Raw genomic sequence first — 746 nt, 5'->3', positions numbered from 1 at the left:
GCAGAAGGAGCCCCCCCCTCAGCCCCGAGGCCACCCCGAATGAAAGGGGGCTGGCTGCCCTGCGACTGTCCCAGCCCTGCGCGAGGCTCTGCACCGAACTGTCTGGGAGAGGGCACGGGGGAACGGGGAATGCTTGGCGCCGCCCAGCCCCATCCCGTGGGAGAGCATCCCGTGGGGTACCTGGAGGTGGACGGAGAGGTTGCTGGGGTTCAGGGCCACGGTGGTGCTGAAGAGGACGGCACACTTCTCTTCTGTCACCGACTCAGACCCCTTCCGCTCGCAGCGCTTGATCTTTTTCAGCAGCTGGGGAGCGGAGAGCCGAGCATCACCCCTGGGCAAGCACCGGCCACAGGACCCTCCAAACCCCCCCGCCCTGGGACAGCCCTGCCTCAAGGCTTCCCGGCACTCAGCAAAGCCCCCAGCCCGTCCCGCAGCCCCCGTATGGCCTCTCGCCGGTGGCACTCACAACATTCTTGAAGTTGGCGCAGCAGGTCCCACTGGTGGGGTTGGTCTCCAGGGCCACCACGTTATGCATGATCTCCCCCGTGCTCTCGCTGGGCAGAGGCGGGGGTGGGACAGCGCGCGGTGGCGCGGCCACCCCCTCACCCCCACGCCGCCTGGCCGGCCGCTCACCTGAGGGTGTTGCTGTAGGCGCTGAGCGCCAGCTCCCGTGCCTGCTTCTCTGTCACCATGTCAGCCCGCACCATGTAGGGCTTGGCCGATGCCTTCAGCAGCTGGGGGCCCAG

General features: G+C 68.4%; 1 protein-coding gene across 1 annotated transcript in view; it reads right to left on the bottom strand.

Moving 5' to 3' along the window:
• The window catches only part of STAT6 (signal transducer and activator of transcription 6, interleukin-4 induced), an 8,696-nt gene that overhangs the window by 3,411 nt on the left and 4,539 nt on the right, over window positions 1-746 (bottom strand). Inside the window, exons 6-8 of the mRNA XM_009894389.1 lie at window positions 634-746; window positions 467-554; window positions 181-303 (exon numbers count right to left, since the gene is read on the bottom strand). Coding sequence (XP_009892691.1) covers window positions 181-303; window positions 467-554; window positions 634-746 — 324 coding nt within the window. The remainder of the gene's footprint in view (window positions 1-180; window positions 304-466; window positions 555-633) is intronic.

The sequence above is a fragment of the Charadrius vociferus genome, unplaced genomic scaffold, assembly GCF_000708025.1.
Source record: "Charadrius vociferus isolate BGI_N301 unplaced genomic scaffold, ASM70802v2 scaffold2550, whole genome shotgun sequence".
Lineage (NCBI taxonomy): Eukaryota > Metazoa > Chordata > Aves > Charadriiformes > Charadriidae > Charadrius > Charadrius vociferus.
Note: the sequence above shows the minus strand (reverse complement) of the source record. Positions and strands in the feature narration are given on the sequence as shown.